The sequence below is a fragment of the Heliangelus exortis genome, chromosome Z (assembly GCF_036169615.1).
Source record: "Heliangelus exortis chromosome Z, bHelExo1.hap1, whole genome shotgun sequence".
NCBI classification, from domain to species: Eukaryota; Metazoa; Chordata; class Aves; order Apodiformes; family Trochilidae; genus Heliangelus; species Heliangelus exortis.
The window spans coordinates 34,459,619-34,480,468 of NC_092454.1; the positions used below are offsets into that span (position 1 = coordinate 34,459,619).

Consider the following 20,850-nt stretch of genomic DNA (forward strand, 5'->3'; position numbering starts at 1 on the left):
TTGCCAGGTATGAATTGTTTCATCACCTTTTCATGTTTCTTGATATTAATTCTGCCCTATGCTGATTTTACCAGGTAGCTCTGAAACCACAGAAATAATGACTGATTTTTTGGGGCAGAAGTTAGCAAGTCTTGATGACTCTTAGGAATTCAGTGAAATAAAGAATGAAGATCAGTCATATTTTAGTTTTAAGTTTCCTTGCTAATAAGCTAAAATTTGCCATGAACATTCAGGCCTTAAAGAAGAAGCAGCAAGACACTAAGAATCTGGCTCTGTTAGCTAACCAAAGTGAGAGACAAGCAACAGAACTTGAGCAGAACGTAACTCAGATGAAGCACCAGCAGACCCAGCTACAGAAAAGACTGTGTGAGGAGAATGAAAAAAAGAAGCAACTAGAAGCAGAGATTCAGCAGGAGCAGCAACAAATTAAAGTAGGATTCTTTTAATTTCTTTATGACAATGAGATGACCCAGCTGCCCTCTTCTTCAAAGGCAATAAACTATACTGCCAGGGTCTCCATATTTTTAAGTGATGACTTTTTGACAAATGCACTAAAGAAACATTCTATAAACATTTTCATAGGAATCTACAGTTTGTCTTTCTGTTCAGCTTTTTGGTTTTATTACACGATATCTAGCTCTGAATTTCAATTTTACATGTAAATTTAGAGTTACTGCTTCAGATTATATACTTCTGTGGACTTGATATTGAATATATTTTAAGAACAGATGGACTAAGGCAGGAAGAATGAGATGGGTTTTTTTTTGTTTATAGGAACTTCAATTTAAGATGGAGCAACAACAGAAGATCCTTAAACTTAAGGATAAAGAGACAGCTGCATTTAAAATGAAGAAAAATAACTCAGTTGGAGCATTGCAGAAGCCACAGGTAGCACAGAATTCATATCGATCCTGTGTGAAGCCTGAAAAAAATCTGTCTTTCGTCATCCGTAGTCATCTTTGTAAAATCCATCATGGTTTTGTCTTCTGTTTGGCTTTAGCAACAATTGGGAGTATAGTCTTAGCAGCTCTTGTACTCTTTTTAAATAAAGGAAAGGTGAGGCTCTAAAGACTTTTCATTCTATGATTTCTCAAAAGTGTTGATTCAGATGAGAATTCAACAGGTTTGGTTGACTGGTAGGTTTGAGGGTGATCTGGATAAACTGTTATAAATGTTTTGTTTTCTTCTCTGACATAAATTAGAGGCCTGTAGTTTTGATTGTTTCTAATAAGTTTAGAAAAGCAGGTGTTCTGTGTGGCAGTGCCACCAACATTTCAGATGTGGATGTTAGGACATGTGAGTTTCATGAATTACCAAAAGTCATTAAATTGAAAAGGAAATTACAAAGTCACCCTTTTAGCCTCAGTCCTTGGGTTAGTGCAGTGGTGCTTTGGAAGCAGGGGGGGGGCATAGGAATGTCTCCTGTGAGAGGCTGCTGGAAGCTCCTCGGTTCCAGTCCCTGCCCTGCCTCTGCCCAAGGCCAAGCAGATAAGGGAAGTGGATGAGCTTCTGCAAGTTACATAGTCAAGAAAGGGAAAACGAAACTGCAGAAATACAAGAAAAGGACCCTCAGAGTGGAGTAAAGGATTAAGTGAGAGAGAAATGCCAGAGAACAAACCTCAAGGTCGAGGAAGAAGGAGGGGGAAAGGTGCCAAGCAGAGATTCTCCTGCAGCCTCTGGAAAGATGTCAGCTGTCCCCCTGCTCCTCCCCCCATGGAGAAGCATGATAGAGCAGTCCCTGAAGAAGCATGGTGGAGCAGTCCTTGAAGGACAGTAGTGGGATAAGTGTGGATTTGTAGCCTGTGAAGTGTCTCAGGTCTGCAGATGTGAAGCAGCAGCCTGTGCAGGATCATGGAGAGGGGGAAATGTGGATCTGCAGCTGTGGAGGACCCCATGGCAGAGGAAGTGACTGTTCCTGAAGCAGACCTGTGACTGCATGCAGCCTCTGTGGGCATGACTCTGTGTGCAGCCCAGGCTGGAGCAGTCTGTTCCTGAGGGACTGCACCTGGTGAAAGGGATTCATGTTGGAAGGGTTTCTGAAGGACTCTCCGATGAGAAGGACCCCACATCGGAGCAGGGGAAGGCTGTGAAGGGTCTTCCTCCTGAGGAGGAAAACCAGCAGAAACACTGTGTGGGGAACTGACCCTAAACTCCATTGCCTGCCCCCTGCGCCCTCAAGGGCAGTGAAGTAATGTGGGCCCGGGAAGAAGGGAGGGGTGGAGAAGGGGAGGAGAAGGTATTAAGATCTGGCCAGATTTTTTCTTTTTTCTTGTAGATTAAATTAGGGGTTTTTCCTTCCCCAGTTGAACCTGTCTATTTTTTGCCTATTATCATAGTTGGAGAATGCAAACCTCCCTATCCTTGTCTTGATTAATGAGTCTTTAGGTGGATTTTCTCCTCCTTGTCCCATAGTGGGAGGAGGTGAGTGAGTGGAGACTTTGTTGATACCATCTGGGCCTAAACCATGACACTTTGGGGCTGTTCAGCCTGAAGAAGAGGCAGCTCAGGGGAGACCTCATCACTCTCTACAACTACCTGAAAGGAGGTTGTAGCCAAGTGGGGGTTGGTCTCTTTTCCCAGACGACTTTCAACAAGACAAGAGGGCATGGTCTTAAGTTGTGCCAGGGGAAGTTTAGGTTAGATATTAGAAAGAATTTCTTTACAGAGAGGGTGATCAAGCATTGGAATGGGCTGCCCAGTGAAGTGGTGGACTCTCCGTCCCTGGAGATATTTAAAAAGAGACTGGATGTGGCACTCAGTGCCATGGTCTTCCACTGATAGCTCATCTTGGGCAGCTATCATGCAATGAGGATGGACTAGCTGAATTCTTGTGGTGCCTTCCAAACCTAGTTGTTGCGAATATAGCTATTTATATAACTGTTCTTAGAAAAAGAGTACATTTACTCAGAGGTGTCTATTACAAATTTGCTTAGACAAGATGTAGCAGTGTAATGTTGCTGAACTTCTTTTTAAGTCAGGACAATTTCTGTAGTATTCTGAATCAAGATTCTGTTGAAGAATTAATGTTAACATTAAAAATGTCAATTTCTTGTACAGTTTTATCAGTTATTCTAAGAAAGAAAAAATACAAAATTGCAACACAGAAAGTCCTGGTTAATGCTCTCTGGATCTCTGTTTAAACTTTAGAAATTAGAAGAACAAAAGAAATGGCTGGATGAAGAAATAGAAAGAATTCTCAAACATCGCCAACAATTAGCAGGACTTGAAGAAGATTTGAAGAAAAGAGAAGCTATTGTAGCCAAAAGAGAAGCATTATTGCAAGAGAAAAGCCATCTGGAAATCAAGAAACTGAGATCTAGCCAGGTGATTTAAGAAAAAACATGAAACTCACTACTAGTTATAGTGCTGACTGAAAGACTAGATCAGATAGACTAGATCTATCTGCAGACTAGATCTGCAGATAGAAAGCAGAAGAGGCTCAAGCTGTGTGACCTGTGTTTCTAACACTGCCGTGAAGTTATTGCCTGGCTTGCACAAATCAGCAACTAAAATATAAATAACACAGAAAAACCATGGTTTTCTCCCACTTTTTCTCCCCAGAATTCCATAACAATTTTAAACAATTTTCACTGTTGGAGTTCTGTTATTGGGGACCATGAAATAATATAATGTCTAAAAATGACTCAGTCCTTTTGCAAACTAGAGAGCATGACAGGGAAGCATATTGCACTATTTATTTTTAAGTAGCGAAAGTGGATTGAAATTGAAGTACTGTTGCTGCTTATAATAACTAGTTCCTTTAATTTTTAAGATGTAAAAATCTGCACACTTAACATTTTCTTCCATCTTTTGAGTAGTAACTTTTATGATAGCTGTCTATTCAAAATAAAAGGAGTCTCATTGTAAGATGCAGGCAAGATTTACCCTGCAGAATTAATGGTCCCACCTACATTTTTTCGAACTGGAAGGAGTATCTCGGTTTTATATGTATGGTTGCTGTGGGTGTTTTTTTAGGCTTTAAACAAGGACAGTATGAAATTATCTACTCGCTTAAGTATGGTGGATCAGGAACTGTGTGACAAAGGTATGCAGCTTCAGGGCAGCACCACTGAAGATCAGACAGACATTCTGGAAGAAATTCAGGTTCTTCAGATGGAAAGGGAGGAGCTGCTCAGAAGAAGAAATAGTGTGGATGAGAAACTGAAAGACGGTAAAGTGTTATCAACTGAAGTAAGTAAGCACCTTTAAACCTTTAAGACAAACGTAGGTTTTAGGTAGTGTTGCATAATAAAGTGTTCCAATCAGACCCTGCATTGTCTCCAAATACTAGGTAAACTAGAAGCAAGGAACTGAAGCTTGGTACTTTTGTAAACAGCAATGTTAAGATACTGGTATTAAAGCATTACTTAGTGGTGGACAAAGTAAATGACTGGTGAGAGAGACTTAATTCAGGTAGTGCCTTGACAAACTCTACTGCCCTAAAGATCATGTAGTCAGAAATAAGGGAACTAGAAGCTAGTCAGTTTATCATAGGCAAATATTTTCATACCAGGACATAGAACAAGGCAATATACTTGCATAGTGATGTCCCTTGATTTTATTCAGAGGATTTTCTGAAAAAGCTAACTTCAGCTCAAGGCCTTTGTATTTTCACCATTACCTGGATGGTGTGTGCTTGAGTTGATAGTATAATTACACTGGAGATATAATAAATTCATATAAAATGCACAGATTATTTTTAAGTCTGGAGAAGCAGTATGGGCATATAGCTGAGGTGATGACACGCCAGAAAGAACCCTACTTGCCTTACTTAAAATCTGCAGTGCTGCAAGCCATGCAGTTCTGCCACTTCCCTGTACAAGTTACGGCCACTAAACTTCTTACTTACCTGATTCATTCATTAATCTAACAGAAAAATAGCAAAACAAACAAACAGAAAAAAAATAATACTAGAATTCAAACTACGGGGAGGATGAGGGAAGGATAAAAAGGGAATCATGACTTCTGTTTTTGTGGTGAACCATTTGATCAACCTCTGTATCATGGGAGTGGTATTGTGGCAGAAGAAAGACAAATGTTCTAGATTTGTATTTTGCCTCGTTTTTCCTGTGTCACTCCCTCTACTACTATTAGTTTTTTTGTCTTACCCTTAAGTTTAGTTTCAATCTTGAGAATGAAGTTCAAGAATTTCTTATATATAGAAAGAATAATTCTATACTGTTTTTTTAAAGACCTCATTTGTGTTTCTCTTTGTAGGAAGAACATACTCTTTTCCAGCTGGAAGAAGGAATTGAAGCCCTGGAGGCTGCTATTGATTACAAGAATGAAAATATTCAAAATCACCAGCGCTTGCTTAGGTCATCCTCTCAGATTCTTTCACAGAGTGAGAGTAATGTAATAGGAAAACTAGTTTCCTTGTCTGCTGCAGAGCTCAGAGCTATCATCTTCAAATATTTCAATAAGGTTTGTTTTGGCTAGTGAAAAATACTTACTTTTCTGTTACTATTCTAGATAACTAAATGAAATGGTGTCAAGAAATAAAAATAAATTTAACAGCCTTTGGTGAAAATCTCCTAAGTTACAAACATTTAGTATTAATTCAGATATTTTTAATTTTCACATTAACCTAAATGGGATACTTTTGTGTTAACTTTGTATATCTTGCTTTGGGGTAATTAGCTTTAAAGGTGTTTCAAAACTAGGAATTTTCTCGTTCCTTTCCATTACTCTTTGTTGCTAACTTCTGGAGCAGAAATATATTTAAATAGTGGTATCACAAGGAACTTCATTCCAACTGCAGGATTAGTAAATCTTTGGCTAATATTCCTATTTTTTTTTCTTAAATCCAGTATAAACTCTTTTTGCATGACTGCCTGCCATCTAGAAACATGAAAATGAAATGCACTGGGTCATGGTGTGCATTTGTGACTTTAGCTGAACCTTGGATGATTCTGTGAACAAGTTGTCTATGGGATGCAAATCGGAAGTTTTCCAGAATGAGAAAAACACTGTTATTTCAGTTGAAATTCTGGAAAAAATATTAAAAAAACCCCACTATTCTTTATATCAGAATGTACAGAACTCATTTCGAAAGTACGAACTTGTAGCAATGGGCAAGTCTGTTTCCAGTATAAACTTATTGCTTATAAAGGCCGTTCCTTTTGTATGCTTTAATCTATTAAGCAGAAGGATAAAAGCTGTTATGAAAATTATTTGGTAAATCAAAGGAAGTGTATTTCTTTCTTAGATTGTTGGCCTTCGTGAATCTGAACGTGAATTACAACTGCAGATTGAAGAACAGAAAATGAAGGTCATAGACCAGGAAAACATAATATGTGAATTAAAATCTGCACTTAAACATGTCAATTTGCAGTGTGAAAGGCAGCTGACCCTACAACACAAAGAGCATGAGAAAAAACTACAGCTAATACTGCATCATTTCAAAGGTATTTTCTTCTTGGGGAGGAATGGTAAAGAAGGTATTATCTTTAGTTACAAATGAGAAGTAATATATTCCAACTTAAAAAAAAACAAAGGAAAAAAGAAAAACTTCAGAGATATATTTTGGCTGTCTCTAATTTTGATGTGTATGATGCTGAGGACAGACATGGTGTCTATGAATGGAAAAATTGAACATTTTTTTAAAAGCAGTATTTTTTGTGTTTTAATACTGAGTTTGCTGGTATTGGGAAGCTGAAACATACAAGTCTTGCTGGTCTAGATCTTCTAAATACTTCTGTTAAAACTGACAAGTGGGGTTGACATGGCTTTTTAATCCTCTGTCTAAGTGTTATGACAATAGTTAGATGGACTTCTGTCTACCTAGTATGTAACATACTAATTGTATGTGAATACTGCAGGCAAAATCTCAGCAAGATACACGATACATTCTTTCTAGTTGGGCATCTTGATTTTTTTAGCACAGAGATACTTCGTTATGAAACTAGGTTCATTTGTCCTAGAACAAGATAGTGAAAGTCTTGCAGAAACCCTGAAAAGCTATGAAGCAAAAGTCCAGCAACTGGAGAAAGACTTATTTTTCTACAAGAAAACAAGCAGAGAGCTGAAGAAGAAATTGAAAGGCCTATTTGGAGAGTCATCCCATCAATTATTGGCACCCACTAAATGTAAGTATATTATCTTAAAATATTTATGCAGTTATTAATAGACCATTTGAAGGGTGGTGAACACAGATCAGATAGACATAAAAATTGTATTTTTACTGAACTAACTGTTCTGCAGGAACATATTACACCTCTCCCTCAGTTTCAAAGGAAAAACAATGTTGATTTATAGCTGTAGCAGTGGTATACCACTGGTTTAAATTCTTATTTCATTGCATTTCATGAAAGTTACTTACTGGGAGATTGTCAGTGATGAGTTCCATTCTTTCACTTCCTAACTTACTTCAGTTACTTGCTTACTAAGACTGAGAGAGTTCATATACGTGTAGGAAAGCCACCAGCTTTCCAATGTGATTCTGTGCTTTGACACAGAAAATAAACAAATGAAACAACAAATGACTGTTATGATAAGTTTTAAATTTTTCCATTTCCTACTTGCCAGAATCCAAACCTACTATCAAACTGTTCAGGGGAAGGAGAGGAGAAGGTTCAATTTCTGTCACTGTTTTGCTTGTCTCACATCAATGAAAGCTACCACCAGTACTGCATATGTACAATACAGCTTTCTTGGTCTTGTGTTTCACCTCAAGGCTCAGCATGACTTGTTCTTCCTTGCAACAGATGCTTCTGTTTATTTCCCCTTGGGCCACCACTTTCCACTACCTTCCACTGTGACACAACTTGCTAACACATGATGCCAATCAAACTCCTGCTGCTGCCAGGGTGAATTAAGGCTCAGCCCTTGCCCTCTAGGCAGAGTAACAAGCCAACACATTCATTACTATAAAGTACACTGTCCAACTGTGAGCATGAATATTCTAGAGTTGGATTATAAATGGGTGTGAGACAAAGATTACTCTTCGTCTAGTATACCAAAAAAGCACCTAGTTCTAGACATGCATCCAAGTGGGGAAACACCCATCCTAGCCACACTGTAGCAAGGAGAAGGGAGGAGACCCCTGCGGATTTCCAATTTTTCTAAACAGGATGTTCATAAGTTTTGTGAGAAAGACTCTGTATTTAGTTATTATTCTTTTGAGTATGTTTTAAGGCATGCTGCAGTATAACATAATAAATAATATTTATAATTTATGGCTGAGCTTTAAAAATAATAAAAGCCCTCTATGGACGTTACAATCAAGTTCGCAGAATGTCTTTTACTTGTAGTCCTAATGTAACTGCTGAATTTTTCAATATATGAACAACTTCATATTTGATTGTCATAGCTCAGGTGTTTTAAGACTGCCTACTAGGATACCTTGCAAGTTAGAACAATGAGGTTTGCATTACTAGTACCTAATCAGAGGAAAGTAACAACTAATACCTCTGATATTTTCCTAGGTGACAAACTTTATAACAAAAAGGACAAAAATGTGAGGTGCTGATAATTATTTTTACCATAATACACCGATGCTCTGAAACCCTATCGACTAACTAGTATTTCTTGATGGCAGGCACTCAGAATGGTTGTCATTTGTAGCTCTGTCTCCTGATTTTAGATAACAGCACTGACAAGGCATCCAGTCAAGATGAAGTAGAAGTTGCTTCTGAAGAATTCAAGTCAATACTTAACCCTGAAACCAATTGTCATCCAGGGAAAATAAAAGAAACAGACAAAACAAATATTTTAAGAGCACAGCAGAATTCATATGGGTGCAGCAAGGAATGTTTGTCAAGCACTAGTGATAACAAAAGAGGAAAAGATGAAGCTGAGCCTTCAAAACCCCATTCTCAGCTACCTCCAGTCATCCAGAGAAGAAAAACCGTAACACAGTTTCAAGGAGTAACTCCAATAAAACTTTCTCGCCGAGAGCTTCGTCACATTCCTCCCGCTGAGCTATCTCTGAGACGCTCAAGCCTTGGAGCTGGTGTCAGTTCTATTGCTCTAGATTCCATTGAAATGGACAAAAAGCCTAGTGTCACTAAGACATAGTTACTCTTTATTGCATTTTTAATAGCTGTTGCTACTGAAGCAAATGTATTAGATTTCTTCCTTCATGATCTTGTTAAGTATCAACCATGGATAAATAAGTGTTCTTTAGTTCTTATTGCTCACTATCAGGTGTTACGTTCACACAGTTTCAGTTAATCTGGTATAGATTTTAATTAACACAGTGTCTAAGAACTTTCATTCAAAGACCCTTTAGCATTGAAGAAATTACTTATATTGTTGTTTGGTTTTTTTCAGTAGGTAAAAAAAATAGAAATATTTTTAAGAAATTGCCCTTTGAAGTGCACTGCACTTGTGCAACTTAAGTATCTTAGAGCAATATTGTAATTTTTCTTGGGTCAGAAACATTTCTGACGAACAATTTCATTTATTTGGATATATAGCTAGAAAAAATTCGTTGCCAGACTGTCACCTAGTATTGATAATGGCTTCTTATACTTTTTTAATCTAAAAACATTTTACACAAGGCATGTTTGAGATCAAAATCAGTACCAATCAGTATCTAAATTTGGGGTTTTTTTGTTTTTTTTTTCTTTATTGCTTATTTACAAAATTAAGGTAATTGCTTATTTCAGTTCCTGGTTTTGTTTGTGGGTCATTTGAAGAACTGCTTGCCAACTCTGAGTGTGATGTATATTTCTATACTACTAAAATGGATAAAAACCCAGAGGACCAAATTCAGCATCCTCTAGGTAAGTCAGATGGACCAATATATTAACTCATTTTTACTAGTTAGTCATGTGCTTTCATGGGCAAATTACTCTTCTGTATTCCATATCTGCTTTAGAGGAAGGCCTACATATATTCTGAAGGCAGAGACAAAAATGCCTACATTTAACTGAGTGTAAAACTTCTGTGAACTTTCTCCTACATAAAAAGTGGCAGTACCAAAATTAAGGTTAGTTTATTTTGGTCATGGACTTCAGCCACTCACGTTTGGAAATGTCTTAGATTTTAGGAAAGGAAATTTTGCTTTCTGCTGTTGTCTAGGCAAGGTCTTGTGTATAGCATGAGTGGACAATAGGTATAAAAGAACTGCATTTTTCTATGCTGCAAGCACACTTCTGCCTTTGTTATGAAGATGCTACTACAGCATGCTAAAGGGACCACATTTAAAAATCTCCTTAGTAGACTGCAAAATATTTTGTTCTAATCAGACAAATAAACCACTTAATGTGATTATACTGAATTATTACCTGTTGTTCAGCTGAAATGTGAGATATAGATTGGGGTCTTTCTTGATTGTTTTTGGATTGGCCTTGATTCTTTCTTGTTATGGAAGTACTGTGTCTTAACCAAATATAAGTTTAGTATTAGTCTATTATCATTAATGTCATGTTTCTAATCAAAAAGCAGTAAACAGAAACAAGTATATACAGTTCCAAATGTGTACTTATTTACTACATAGAATCTCCATATTAACTGAAGGAACTGATGAAGACATTTCTTCTCAAGATAATACCTTGCATTATCATACACCTCATACTACTCTACAAATAAACATGAATTTTGCAGGTCCAAAGGAGGGCAACAAAGCCCTTGTGATTTAGACCACAAGTCTTATGAAGAATGGCTGAGAGAACTGGAGTAGTTTGGAGAAAAGAAGGCTGAGACCTTATCAGTCTCTGCAAGTACCTGAAAGGAGGATGCAGTCAGGTGGCTGTTGGCCTCTTCTCCAAACAAGTGACATCACAAGAGGAAATGGCTTCACATTATGCCAGGGGAGGTTTAGATTGGATAGTAGGAAAAAATTCTTTACTGAAAGGGTTGCCAGACATTGAAACGGGCTTCCCAGGGCAGTGGTGGAGTCACCATCCCTGAAGAAATTTAAAACACATGCAGATGTGTTGTTTAAGGCATGATTTAGTGGTGGATATTGCAGTGCTACATTAACAGTTAGACTATGATGATTTTTTTAAAGGTCTTTTCCAACCAAAACAATTCTATGGTTCTGTAAATTCCTTCTCATTTTAGGTTTCCACAAATGAAAATCCTGTCTTTATGGATGTAAAATAAGCAAGGGAAATTGTAGGAAAGTACAACTACATCACTAGTATATGTCAGCTGGTGCTTTGGAGGTTTCTGTAACTGTGAGACTGCAGATTAAGCAGTCATTCAAACATTAGATTCTGTATGCCATACATACCCATTTCAAGACATAATTACAAGATCATTTAATGCTAAGGTGGATAAATGCATATTAAATTCGTGGCCTTTAGAGAAGAAGGATTGTTGACCATGAAAGGGGTCTAACAACAGCCAATAAATATTATGTCAGATCTGATTTAGGATTAGCATGCCACTTAAGCAGGGTATTCCCTGTAGGGCTTCCAAAGAATCTGAAAATACGTTGTAAGAAAAACTATTTGCAGGGCATCACGTCAACAAATGAATGCTTTATGCATTTCTAATATGATGAAATATTACTTAAAACTAATATTACCTATTTTACTATTAATATTACTACTAATACTACTTAATACTAATATTACTTAACAGCAAACACTAAACAATACAGCAAACTTTGTTATGCTGCAAAGGGAACCTCACCGAACCTGTGTGTCCTATACTCATACAACACACGGGCAGTAGCTGAAACACTGCAAACGAGCAAGGGGGTTCTGGGCAGGCTGACCGGACTCCGCGGTGAGGAAGCCCAGCGGTGTCTCCTGCCCCTGGGTAGGAACCTTGGTGGTCTACACACCCAGCCGCACCTTTCCCGGTGGCGAGCCGCCCCGCTGGCCGCCGGTGCCCCCGAAAGGCGGCTCATGGCAGGGTCACCGGGGGAACCGAGGGAAATACCTGTGTCCCCGGGGCACGGCCTGGGCGGGCCGCCGCACACCGACAGCCTCACCACAGCTCCACCCCGGGAGGACGCAGAGGACCCCTGGGCCGTACCACGCGCCCCAGCGCTCCGGGGCGAGTGGAGCAGCTTCCGCGGTGCCCCGGCGCCCACCGAGCGGCGCCGGCCCAGTGGCCGCCCAGGGGAGGCGGCCCTGCCGGCTTGGCCCGCCCCCCGCCGCGCATCTTTCTGATCCCGGCCGGAGCCCGTACCCACCGGCGGCCGTTGTGGCGCTGCGTCACCGCGGTGCGTGGCCAACCAGCGGTCGAGGGACACAAACGAACCGCAGGGCAGCGCTGCGCGCCGCGGCCCCCGCCCGCCCTGCGGATCCTGATAGCGCCCGCCCGGGGGCAGCGGCCCGAGCACGCTCATCGCCTCTGCCTGCCGCCGCCGCCACCCGAGACTGTGTCCCGCGGGGGGCGCCCGCCCTTCGCTCCCACCCTGCTGCGCCTTCTACCCGCGGTAGGAAGCGGGTGGCCGCGGGCCTGTGGCGGCGAAGGGAACTCCCAGATGGGGCCGGGGCTGGGGTCGTGCGCCATAGTGGTTCCTCCCAAGTGGGCCTCGCCCGTTCGCGGCGGGAGAGCGGTGCCCCCGGGATAGGGGGGCGGCACGTGGCAGCCTCGGGGTGGTGGGCCCAGCGCTGGGGAGGCGCAGAGCTGGGGGTGCTTAAGGGTCCGCGACGCGCTGCGAGAGCCGCCCAGGGGTAGCTTCCTCGCTCCCCTCGCACGCTGCCCTGCCTTCTGAGCGTCTGCCCGGACCCCCAGGCTCGCCTCGGCCTCCCGTATGTGGTGAAGGCGTCGAGTTGCGCGGCCTCCTGCCTAACCGGGCCACTGGGGCCGGGCGAGGGGCTAGGGGGGGAGGCGGGGAAGGACGGGACCAGGAATACAGGCTTCTTTCCTCAAAACTTATGTTGTCTCCCTGTTTGGTATTTTCCGTGGAAGATGTTTTGGTTATTTAAGGTGACTAATACGTACTGCTATCCAAGAAAGCTTGTAGTTTTTGTTGTATTAGTCATACACAGTAAATCGAGCATGAAGTTTCGAAGTTTGTTAGGTTAAAGTGCCTAATTTTAAAGCATAACTAATATTATTTATCTGTTTTTGAAGGAGGGTTGGATTGAACAGGAAGAAGAGTAAGAAAGTTTATACTGTCAGGAAGCATTCTATGGTCAAACTAAAGTCAGACTGGCCTGGTCACTTTAAAACTTAATTCTGAATTTTAAAAATGGTCCTTCCTCAAAAACATCAATTTTTTTCCACGTAGAGGAGTAAAAATCATCACGCTCCTCTTTCAAAACTGTGCAAAACCTGTTACCTGCTACTGGGGCTTATTTCTCCAGTGCATGTTGTTGCTCTTATTTTCAAGTATTTCTTAACCAAGTGATTGGTTGGTTTGGTTTTGGTTTGTTTTTTCTGTAAAATTACTCACGAAACTGAAGTTGACGACTTGGAAGCAATTTTACTGGTTTAGTGCAGCTTAATGCAACCTTATAGCTTCAATCACATGGCATAAAACTAAGGCAATTTAAATGGAGAGAGCTCATCCAACTGGGAGGACCTCCTGTGTTTTATAAATGCAGTGATAAGAAAAAAGTAGATCGAGCTTCATACAGTAAATGAATGAAGAGGCGATGATCAAAATGTCAAATACCAATATGAGAGCAGCCCTGTGGAGAGGGACTTAAGGATATTGGTTGACAAGAAGCTCAACATGAGCCATCAATGTGCACTTGAAGCCCAGAAAGTCAACCATATCCTGGGCTGCATCAAAAGCATGGCCAGCAGGTGAAGGGAAGCAATGCTCCTGCTCTACTCTGCTCTTGTGAGACCCCTCCTGGAGTCTGTGTCCAGGTATGGAACCCCCAACACAGGAAAGACATGGAGCTGCTGGAGCGAGTGCAGAGAAGGGCCACAAAGATCAGAGGGCTGGAGCACTTCTGTGAAGAGGAGACTGAGAGAGTTGGGGTTGTTCAGCTGGAGTAGAGAAGGCTCTGGGGAGGACCTTACAGTGGCTTTCCAGTACCTGCAAGGGGGCCCTGCAAGAAAGCTGGGGAGGGACTTTTTAGAATGGCGTGTTGTGACAGGCCAAGGGGCAATGGCTTTAAAATGGAAGAGAGTAGATTTAGGTAAGCATTAGGAAGAAATTACTATGAGAGTGGTGAGACACTAGTGCAGGTTGCCCATGTGGATGTCCCCTCCCTGGAAGTGTTCAGGGCCAGGTTGGAGGGGGCTTTGAGCTACCTCATGAGTATAGTGAGAGGTGTCCCTGCTCAAGGGCAGCGGGTTGGAGCTTGATGATCTTTAAGGTCTCTTCCAACCCAAAACATTCTATGATTTTAATATATTATATGTAGAAAAGGCAAAGGTTGATTTGTGCCAGTAAGGAAATGGACATGTTCCTTCATTTGTAAGTGTGTGTTTTCGTACTGTTTCAGGTTTACAAGCAAGTACTGATGTAGTCAATACTTCAGATATTTGCTAAGAACTTACAGTGATCGTGGATTATCATAACTATGTTTTCTAGTGGTAGAATTGAGTAGATTGTATGGGGGAAGAAGCTTTAGTATGACAATAGCCTATTTTCAAAGTTTTCTAAAATCTGCATCTTTATCAGCGGTTTGCCAATGAAAGTGGTTCAATAGGAAATGGGTTACGTTCTGGGGGCTCTTCATTTTTTTCCTTTGAATAGTGAAGTGTCACATTTAAAGGTTTAATGTTTTTTCACAGAAACTTAAGGTTGTGCTACTAGCATCTAGACTACTGGTCACCTCTTAAAGGTGCTTGGCATTTAAATGCTAACTCATGCACACGTGCAAAGCTGCACACAGGCCAGGAAGCTGCTGAAGTTCAAACAAAAGTTTGTGGACATGTGCAAAACATCTCTTAATAAGTATTTTGGACGTTTTGCAGTAATGTTCTTAAAATATGTATTTCAGATGATATTTCACCTGCAGCATGTGGCTGAATGTAACTGTTACAAAAAGGAATTTGAAGTTATGGTCACACTGAAGTTCTTCAGGCCATGCAGCAGGTTCATGTTTCGGAACTAGCACTTAGTACCCTTCAGGGAACTGAAGTTAAAAAGATGCCTTTTCAATCACGTTACAATTTAACTTTCTAAATATGTCTTCTTGTAACTAAGAACTTAAGGCAGAGTAAGCACTTTGTGCTTATATATCACTGTATCAGACAAGGCAAAGTACTAAATTATATGTTTCATAAATGGAATCAACTTGATATAATCTATTGATTTAGTATAAAATTCCAAAATAATCTATACCTGTTGGCTGACATTATTTATAGAAGAGTATGTAGGAATGAGTAGAACACAGAAACGATTGCTACTTGCTAGCCATAGTAAACTCTTTTCTGTTGCCTTGAAGTTATGTGGTGTATCATGCTGTTGATACATGAATCTGAATACCCTGTCATTTTGATTGTAGAAACTGTTTTTGGTTCTTTTCAAACTTTAGATTTTGAAACATTGCAGAGGCAGCTGCTAGTCTGCTAGTAATTTGCAAAGCAGAAATCTTTGAAACTGGGTCATTTATTGGTGCCACTTGTGTATCAATGCTGTCATCATGTTGCAACTTTGAAATCCACTATCAGTGATCTTTGTATTAAAGTGAAACCGGAGGGTTAGTTACTTCGGGTGTCGATTAAAGTCTCCTCCGAAGTGTACACACATCAGAACGACCCTAGCGTACTGATGTATTTTTGTTGGACTTTTTTTAACCTGCAGTCTCACTTGATGTATTAATGAGCTGCATAGATGCCACGAGCATGCTTTGCTTAGTTTTGCTCCTCTTGAGAGATTGTTGCTGTACTCCTTAAGGAAAGGAATTTTCTTGTATTCAGACACATAGGCTTTGGCCAACTGGCTGTGTACCATTTCTCAGACTGCCAGACTCTTCCTTGAAAGCACTGTAATGGTTGACATGTTTTTTCAGATCGTAGTTTGATCTGTGGAACTACAAAATACTCTGGTATTTTAACACATTCTGGTTTTGTGATGTTTTAATTTTCTAAGACTGCTTGCATCTAGAGTAATAAAAAACAACATAAACAATAATGCTTTGTTAAAGGAAAAAAATATTGTAAAAGGGGTGGCAAGAATCTACACTTTGCTGAAAGCTGTGTAGCCCATTGGTCTCCTGTGCAGGTGTGGGAGGAGTTATGTGTTGGAACTGAAATATCAGTTAGTAAAATTTGTTTGTCAGACTTGTAGGTGTGGTATTAAAATGTGAATCATGGCTGGTGGTGGACCTCAGCGAATCACTGGATCCATCTTCAAGTGTTGAGAAAGTTCCTGCTGTAATATTAATAACTGTATTGAAATGTCCCAGTGAATTAGCAATGTTAACAGCTATTCTAGACTGTGTTGTGCTGTTCATCTCTTTTTATGAAAACCAATATATAGTACATTGACTAGACAGAGACTAGAAATGCTAAGCTTTTGACTGACAAGAATCATCCTGTAGTTCACTAAGTGATTTTTAAGTTAAATACATTAGAGAGTTTACAAACTTCTAGTATGAAGGCTGTTGTAGTCTGGTGTAGTGCCAAGAGCACCACCCAATATTCCAGGTTTGTGTTGTAATGGGACTGAGTACTTGTCTTTGCTGCTATTTTTCTGTGAAGTTGTATCTTTTCTCTGAGTTTTGATTTGTAATTTGCTGTATGTTCTAGTAGTAATAGCACAATATCTGTCAGCTGTAACTAAGCTCCTAAGCAGAATAATTTTTTTTTTTTTTTTTTTTTTTTTTTTTAAGAAATAGAGAAATAGAATGAGAAAAATGCTGTTCACTGTAACCTCTGTCTTTGGTAAACTTGGAACAGTACTATTTGCTCATTCTTTCAGCTCTGAGAAATAAATAAATAAATACTCCTTTTTTTAATAGTGATTTTGGGCAGTGGTCACAATGGTGACCTTTGACTATAGCATTGTTTGCAAGACATTTCCTGCTCATATGTCTCAACATCTTTAGATCACGTCTATGGGTTTGTCCTTGTAGAAGTCTAGAATTTAGAGATAAAAACAATCCCTTGAAATTTCTATAGGTTCTTATGTTCCATTCAACTTCTTATGTTTACAGTTGCCAAACTAAGGATGCCATTGAAACAGCGCTTTCAAAAATTATGTACTCTTTCACTAAATGTCTCTGTCATAATACCTTAATATTGCTAGATGTCTGCTATGAAATTTCTCATCACTGCTAAGTAACATCTCTTTGAATCTTCTCCTGTTTCACTAAACTTTGCATGTAAAAATTGGAATTAGGCAAATATTCTTATGCCAAAACTTTGACTTTTACACTAGACAAAGTATGTTGCGGAGTGTTCTCATAGGGGATATATACATTGGTTAAAGGTACAGGTGGCAATGGAAGGCATAAATCTGTTTCCCAGTTTTGTCTCCCCCCCGCCCCCCAGTTCATATCATGCAATCCCATGCATGAATACAGGTTGGAAGGAAAAAGGATTGAGGAGAGCTCTAAGGAGCTGAAGGAGTTTGAGGACTTAGAAGCATGTAGTGAGAGGACAATGGGAAATGGTTTAAAACATGAAAAGGGAATATTTAGGTTAGACATTAGGAAAAAATTCCCTGTGCGGGAAGTGAGGCACTGGAACAGGATGCCCAGGAAAGCTTTGGCTGCCTCCTCCCTGGAAGTGCTTAAGGCCAGGTTCTATGGGGCCTTGAGCAACCTGATCTAGTGAAGGGTGTCTCTGTTCATGCAGGGGTGTTGGAATTAGATTATTTTTAAGCTCCCTTCCAGCTCTAGCCATTAAAACCAACCAGCCAGCCAACCAACCAACCAAAAAACGAACCACCCCAAACTCATCCTCTGTGATATGCTGCTAAGAATAGGGGAGCCTGAGGTTTAAGAACAATATGCACCACAGTGCTGGGTTCACCTTCCTGTGGAGGATACTGCTTGGGAGGGCAGTGGCTTGGGAACAAAATAATATTACATGTAAAATAAGAAATAAGGCTACTTGCCCAAAATTGAAGCCTGCATATACATATCTACATGCTTTTTTTTATCAGGCTCCAGGGATGGAGTTTTGGAGCACTACCATATCCGCATTTTTTTTTTTATTTCTCTTTTTCCATCCAGATTATGAAGGCAAATTTCTTTTAGCCTTTTGCTTGTTTTGTCTATCAAACATAATACATCTGAAACAAATGTATTGGCCTAAAGTAACTACTATTTTATACATTGTTCTTTCCTTTTATATTTCTTGTTCAGATACTTTAAACAATAAAACTTATTAAGAAGTAATACTGAGTTTTGTTGGTGAGTTTTTATACTAATTCTGCAGCTAACAAATAGGAATTATTGATTGGTTGGTCAAATAACTGTTTTCATTCTTATGTCTTTGCTCCTTTTGCAGGAAAGCTAATAATTAAAAAGAAGCCAGCTCAGTAGAATTTCCAGCATGTCAATGGCATCTACTGTAATCAGCTCTGTTCCTACCACTGCATCTCGTTTTGCTTTACTACAAGTTGAAAGTGATACTGATTCAGAGCCTGGAAAAGGAAGAAGTGGCCGAGGTGCCGGTAAATCTCAGGCTGCAGGGGGAAGATCATCTGCAAATGAGAAAAAAAGAAAGAAAAGGAGAAAAAGGAGAGAACAGCTACAGAGTGAGGCAAATGAGGTAAAGGGATTATCTTTTCAGTAGTGGGTAAGGCTGTTATCTGACAGTTTCTTTTTGCTGTCCCTAAAGCTATTGTTTTGTTTTCTTTTTATTAAACAAATGGTCCTTAGTCATAGCAACTACATTTTTTTTTTTGTTTGCTGTATTAAAAATTCTTTTATATAAGAGCAGGGTGCTCCCTACTTCAAGTGAGAATAAATTGCTAGGTTTTACTTTGACAGCACGACTTGAATAATTTCTGATTAAGGGAATGACCTTTCTAAATAGTCTTCTATGTCTCTAAAAAGTGCTTCTATGAACCACTTGTTTATAGCCAACATCTTGAAATTTAGAGGTACTTCTGAAGTTTTATTTTCTTTGTAGGAGATAGACCTACCTACTATGTCTGAAAAGTATAAAAATTTGATTTCTTAAATTGCAATTTTCATCACTCCAGCCTCCTAATCTACTAAAACCAGAGTCCCCCCTCTTTTTTTTTCCCCTCTGCTCTTTGTCAGTTAGGGGTAGGGAGAAGAACAGTGGTTATTTTCTGACACTGGGAGTCTTAAGCCTTTGAAATGAAAATTTAGAAGTGAAACTGAAGGAATTGTTCCAGCAACCTGGGAACTGGAATTCTAGATTGCTGTGTCTGACAAATGATCTGAGATAATATTTGTCTGAAACCTTACACATCTCTTACAAAATCCAGTATGTAAACAAACCTCCCAAATCCATCTTTTTTTTTTTCTTTTAGTGTCTATTAAACTTAAAGTCTTTAAAATTTTAATAGTTGCAATAATGCTAAATAAGGGTTTTTTTCAGCTTAGATGCTGTTCTTCTTAGATTGTCTTCAGTAAGCATACCCTGATGCTTCTTTATGCCTGCTTTAGCATGGTCAAAACTTAACCATCAAAATATTGTGTGTATGCATATGCATTGCACATACACAGAAGTTCATATGCATGGAAGTGATACTTACTACTGTGATGGCAGAGGCACAAGTACAGGCTGTGCCTGTCCCAGCTCATACCAGGACTGTGGCTACACTCTGCTGAAGTAATAAACCAGAATCATCTGCATCAGTGTTCTTGCTAGCACTGTGATCTGAGGAAAGAAACAGAGGTTGTAGTGCTGTTGCAGGCAGCAAGACAGTAGTAAAGCAGAAGGCAATATGTCAAGGGACTCTAAAGAGGGGAAGGAAAATAGCAATCTGTTTGATTGTCTGATTCTAAGTAACTTTAAGCTAAGGTGAGCTGCCATTTTAAGGAGGACTTATGATACTTATTAAGGAGAACACTGTTATTATACTTAATTTCTTTTTGTTGCATCTTCATCTGATTATAGCTTCATTCTCCCTCCCAGGAGCCCTTATTATAAGGAATCCCTATCTCTAAATTGGTACTAGATTGTATTGGTGCTTTTGTTTTCACTTCAAGTAAGGACCAGAGTGTCAGTGTTTCAGCTTGAGCAGTGAATACCTCTGAGCTGCCAGATGGTACTGTTGTATCCATAAGGTGCAGTGATTAAAAAGAACTCTGATTGCTAGTTCTTAAAATATGACCAACTTTGGATTGTTAACAAACTGTAAGGAGTGTCTACATCATTTGTGTTCTACCTAGCCCTCTAGTTCCTCTGTTTGTTGGTGCCCAGTCTGTGCATATGTCCTTTTTTTTGGCATTATATTTAATCTGGGTCAGGTGAGAGCACACTGCAGTACCTTATCCAGCATGAAATCTGTCAGATGCAGCTATCACTTTGGATTTGCTGAAAGTATTTTCAGATGGCAAAATTAATTTACATTTTCACTATTTTATGTTCTATTACTATGCATTTCTGATCCACAGTTTTCTGTAAGTCTCATGGTGCATACCATAAGTGAGTAAACGAAAAGGTATCTCAAACTAGAGAGTAAGATAAAGCACATATGTCTGTTTGCACAAGTGTCTGAATTCCTTTGTTAGTCCATTAAGGCTTTCTCTGTATACCTGTCAACATGTTGAGTAATATTAAAAATAACTGTTTTTCAGCTCAGAAACCTTGCTTTTAAAAAGATTCCTCAGAAATCCTCACATGGAGGCTATTTATCTCAGCATGAACAAAAACTGCACACTACAATACAGAAGGACTTTCAGGAAGAAAAGTGGCAGGAGTGGAGACAAAAAGATGAGCAGGTACAGCTTTGTGTATTTAGCTACCTAAATGTCATGAATAAAGAGAGATTGCTGGAAAGAAAGCAACAAAAGAAAGGTTGCAGTGGAAAGGCAGGCCACATGTTCTTTGAAATACAGTACAGAGTCAGCACATGCTGCTTTTTGTACACCTCATAGCTGGACT

The 20,850-nt window shown here is 39.7% G+C and overlaps 3 protein-coding genes across 12 annotated transcripts in view; 2 read left to right on the plus strand and 1 right to left on the minus strand.

The window, feature by feature from the left end:
* The window catches only part of KIF27 (kinesin family member 27), a 26,355-nt gene extending 15,945 nt beyond the window's left edge, over positions 1-10,410 (plus strand). For 4 of the 9 annotated variants that reach the window (XM_071732084.1, XM_071732082.1, XM_071732086.1 and 1 more), the window contains exons 11-18: positions 234-431; positions 775-1,056; positions 3,148-3,324; positions 3,976-4,191; positions 5,218-5,424; positions 6,209-6,407; positions 6,882-7,088; positions 8,585-10,410. In XM_071732084.1, the coding sequence (XP_071588185.1) occupies positions 234-431; positions 775-1,056; positions 3,148-3,324; positions 3,976-4,191; positions 5,218-5,424; positions 6,209-6,407; positions 6,882-7,088; positions 8,585-9,018 (1,920 nt within the window). In that variant the 3' untranslated portion in view covers positions 9,019-10,410. The remainder of the gene's footprint in view (positions 1-233; positions 432-774; positions 1,057-3,147; positions 3,325-3,975; positions 4,192-5,217; positions 5,425-6,208; positions 6,408-6,881; positions 7,089-8,584) is intronic. The other 5 variants (XM_071732087.1, XM_071732088.1, XM_071732089.1 and 2 more) reach the window with 5 other exon arrangements.
* On the minus strand, positions 1,045-12,250 carry LOC139790358 (uncharacterized). Of its 2 annotated transcripts, none has more exons than XR_011723465.1 (2): positions 11,839-12,131; positions 1,045-2,102 (listed from the first exon to the last, which is right to left on the minus strand). XR_011723465.1 is itself a non-coding variant. In XM_071732109.1 (2 exons), the coding sequence occupies exons 1-2, from the start codon at positions 12,248-12,250 to the stop codon at positions 1,850-1,852; spliced, it is 753 nt and encodes a 250-aa protein (XP_071588210.1). In that variant the 3' UTR covers positions 1,045-1,849. The 2 variants fall into 2 exon arrangements, 1 of the variants encoding a protein (XP_071588210.1); XM_071732109.1 differs by having other exon boundaries at positions 11,751-12,250.
* The window catches only part of GKAP1 (G kinase anchoring protein 1), a 24,106-nt gene continuing 15,406 nt past the window's right edge, over positions 12,151-20,850 (plus strand). Inside the window, exons 1-3 of the mRNA XM_071732114.1 lie at positions 12,151-12,340; positions 18,274-18,537; positions 20,544-20,687. Of these exons, the coding sequence (XP_071588215.1) occupies positions 18,319-18,537; positions 20,544-20,687 (363 nt within the window). The 5' untranslated portion in view covers positions 12,151-12,340; positions 18,274-18,318. The remainder of the gene's footprint in view (positions 12,341-18,273; positions 18,538-20,543; positions 20,688-20,850) is intronic.

Excerpts from the sequence above, each read along its gene's own strand:
- LOC139790358 (XM_071732109.1), bottom strand. The coding sequence starts at position 12,250 with ATGAGCGTGCTCGGGCCGCTGCCCCCGGGCGGGCGCTATCAGGATCCG. Across the intron at positions 2,103-11,750 it reads GCGGCTCGCCACCGGGAAAG|GAGGAAGACCCTTCACAGCC; the intron begins GTGCGGCTGGGT and ends TTTCCTCCTCAG.